The sequence below is a fragment of the Cenococcum geophilum genome, assembly GCF_001692895.1.
Source record: "Cenococcum geophilum 1.58 unplaced genomic scaffold K441scaffold_3, whole genome shotgun sequence".
Lineage (NCBI taxonomy): Eukaryota > Fungi > Ascomycota > Dothideomycetes > Gloniales > Gloniaceae > Cenococcum > Cenococcum geophilum.
Window position 1 is genome coordinate 5,143,142 of NW_027137561.1, and position 3,381 is coordinate 5,146,522.

General features: G+C 45.9%; 1 protein-coding gene across 1 annotated transcript; it reads right to left on the reverse strand.

Moving 5' to 3' along the window:
- Window positions 1-1,268: 1,268 nt before the first annotated feature.
- Window positions 1,269-2,750, reverse strand: K441DRAFT_166352 (uncharacterized protein). Its single transcript, XM_067640287.1, has one exon. The coding sequence runs from the start codon at window positions 2,503-2,505 to the stop codon at window positions 1,360-1,362; it is 1,146 nt and encodes a 381-aa protein (XP_067509525.1). The 5' UTR covers window positions 2,506-2,750; the 3' UTR covers window positions 1,269-1,359.
- Window positions 2,751-3,381: the final 631 nt, after the last annotated feature.

Below are 3,381 nucleotides of genomic sequence, written 5' to 3' on the forward strand. Positions count from 1 at the left end.
TATACCCATTCTTAATTAATGCCTTTAAGCCTATACCTATTAATTAGATTAATTAATCCTCTTCTCTATAAGCGTGTAAATAATAGATAGATATATCTATGTGGCTAAGCGAGCACTATAGCAGTACCCCTGTATCTTAGTAATACTAATATTATTAACATTTACAAAATTGAGCCTTGCTTGCTTGCTTTCCCTCCCACCTACACCTTTTTCTTTAGTTGCATATTTTGGGCTTTATAAATAGATACTGCAGCGATATGCTTGCGCACGGGTCCATGGGCATCACGTTTAGTCAAAGCAGGGAAATCCCCTGCAAATGGCCTTGCGAATATACCCATTCTCAATTGATGCCTTTGAGCCCGTACCCACCAATCAGATTAATTAATCCTCTTCTCCGCAAGCGTGTGAATAATAGACTGCCTCCATTGACTTTGTCCAGTTCGTTGGTATGGGTACTTCGGGGGTACGGGATTGGCCGAGATTAAGCGACCTGTCCGCGTCTGAACCCAAATGCATATACGTTGTTAAATAAAGGATATCTCTCAAGGCCTGGTCGTGATATGCGCTGACTAGATGTTCAATGTTCACCTCGTACTTCCCGATTGCATGATCTTGATTCAGTCCAAGGAATGCTTTGTCTTGAGAGAACAGCGAAATGGCCTCTGGGAACCTTTTCAGCTGCAGGCCAGACATGATGTTGGTTTCCTGCTTCCAAACTAGCCTATCAAAGCAGGGACCCCCGCTCTGCAGCCGCAAACGGCCGGGGACGATGCACAATGCTGAAATCTTCCTCTTATCTGTGGCACTCATTTCCATATTCAAGAGCACTGATGGGTATGCGACATATCCGTTGCTCGAGACGACAAGATCCGCCGGGCCAACTTCTGTAGCGCCTTGCAGCATAGCTTGAATGACTTGCGCGCGGAAGTCCCAGAATGGAAGTCCCCGACCTGCATCCGGTTCTCTGGAAACTACTAGAATGGGAGGTACTGAAAGCAAACTTCGAAGAATTTTGGCGTTTTTCCGAAGGCGGTCTGTTGTAAATGGTCGATACATTGCCCTTTTGGGGTGTTTGAAGCACAGGCTGAAGAAAAGAGCTTCTGTGGCAAGATGTATAGCTCGTTCCAGAGCGTCAGTAGAGGTACCATCGCCGTTAACAAGCATCGCCTGTCCATAAGTGTCGAAGTAATGCCTTTGGCAGTCGTCTAGGGCTTCACTTAAGAATTCGAGATCATCTTTTCCGTCTCTGCGGTCTGGCACATTTTTGAGCCGACTCTCCAACGCCTCGCCAATCAATTTTTGGCGGTTGAGATCTAGGTTTTCCCAGCCAAAGAGCTTCATAATAGTGTGATATGAGTTCTAAAAGTAATCGGAGCATATCTCTTTCAATGGATGTACCGAGGAACGGTCCGTACTACAGATGTAGCCATGCTCAAATGTTAAATCTATCAAAGCTCCTGCGAGATGGCCAGCAGCTTCCACAATCTCTCTCTTAGCGCCAGATCCTTCCATATGATTTCGAGCCGAGCTCATGGGGATGTGGTTGTGAAGCCGGCTGATTCGCATGGCTTCGTCCAAATTTTCTTCATCTGGTGGCCGCTCTTCTATTGGCCTGAGGTCTTTCGCGGGACGCCATTTATATATCTTCCACCTAGCATCAACTCCAAAGGTGGCGCCACCGTCCTTATGTCGAACTAAGTTGATGGAAAGTCGTGCGCCTTTTTCTCCTTCGATTGGGAGAATACGGATCCCCTCAACGTGGACATGAGTCTCTTCTGGGCGTAGCCAACAGAAGAGTGTGGCAATTAACAAGCCTGAGTGGCTACCTTCCAGAGTAATGTTCTTGTTATCCATATCTTGCAGGCTTTCGAAGACCTTGTGAAAGAGCTTCGCGAGACTTTCAACCGGTGACGGATCCCACAACCCAGGTAAGGCCTGCCTTGTCATAACGACTGCCAGGACAGCATCTCCGATTTTCGTATACAACTCTTGAGGACTTTCTTCGATGAAATCTCCGTATGCAATCAGGCTCCGTACAAATTGCGACACAGCGGCGGACCCAACCATTTCACTTCCGGTACTTTTGTCGAGGAGCATCATCTCGTGAATTAGTTTGCCAGTTTCCTCAACAGTTAAGGTAGGAGAGCAAGCGATCGCGAACTGAAATGCCCCTATGAGGTGATGGTCTTGTGCAACTTTCCTGGCTAGTCCTTCGTCGGACAGGCCAATGACTATCTTGAGGAAAGTAATAAGCTTGCTTTTGCTTTTGTTCAAAATATGCTGTCCCTCTGTGATTCGCTTCTTATCAGCCGTAATTAAGGCCCCGAAATATGTGAGCGGGAAAAGCACCAGCCCTTGAATGTTGTCCTCGGCGCAAGCTCTGAGAGTTTCTAGGACTTTCGTCGCCGCGGCTGCGCTAATGCTCCACACGTCGAATGTCGGCTGGATAGGTTGGAGAGCACCTGATGTATTGGTGGAAGCTTGAGGAGCTTTTGGAGGGTCCATAACGAGAAACTGTTACGAGTTCTCGGGCTCGTAACCTCCTACAGATGGGTCTGAAAGAGTACGAATCGTGTAAAAGCCGCCACCGTTAAGTAGGCACCCGGAAGGCCTAAATTTAGTTGCCTTGTAATGCTTTAGTCTGCCTTCTAACGTTTTTAATTTTGCCACTTGGATTAAATGCTGTCAGCCTCGCGACGTGGATATTTCACTGATCCGAGCCAGTGCCAAGAGCGTCATCGAAAAAGGGCAGGAAATCCCATGATCAAGGACGAGCAATTAGAAACTGGGCAATGAATAATCATCTAGCTGGAAAAGCAACCTGACCCAATAGGCTCTCAACTGGCGCAATCAAGCTGCATGGCTTAGATACCGGTCAGATCGATTAGGCTAAGTGCACTTCATGGTTGAAGCGAAGTGGCTCACAACATTTAAGCCTTCCTTGCTCTAATGTTCTAAGTTCATAATCAGTCCTTATCTTATAAATTAGACGCTCTGTAGTAGAATTTATCTCATAAATCCGACGCTCCGCAGAAGATTTGGGTACAGGCAAAACTCCTTAGTACGATATGGGTTTTGGCGCCAAATGTATCGTAATACCAATGGTATTGTTATATCAAGAGTCACGTGTAGGGTAAAATATGCGGATCGTTGGTACCCCCTAACGAAAATTTTGACCCGAGTTTATAATTAATAAGCCGATTAATTAACCTAAAGCTTTAATTTAGAGCCTTATTATATAGAGCTTAATTAGCATACACTAGTAGGTATAGATTTGTTTCGTAAATCCTATACCTCCGTCATGCTTTATAGTAGAGGGTAAGCTTTAGGCGGAGCCTTATGCAGAGCTTTAATAGAGCCTTACATAGAGCTTTAGTAGAG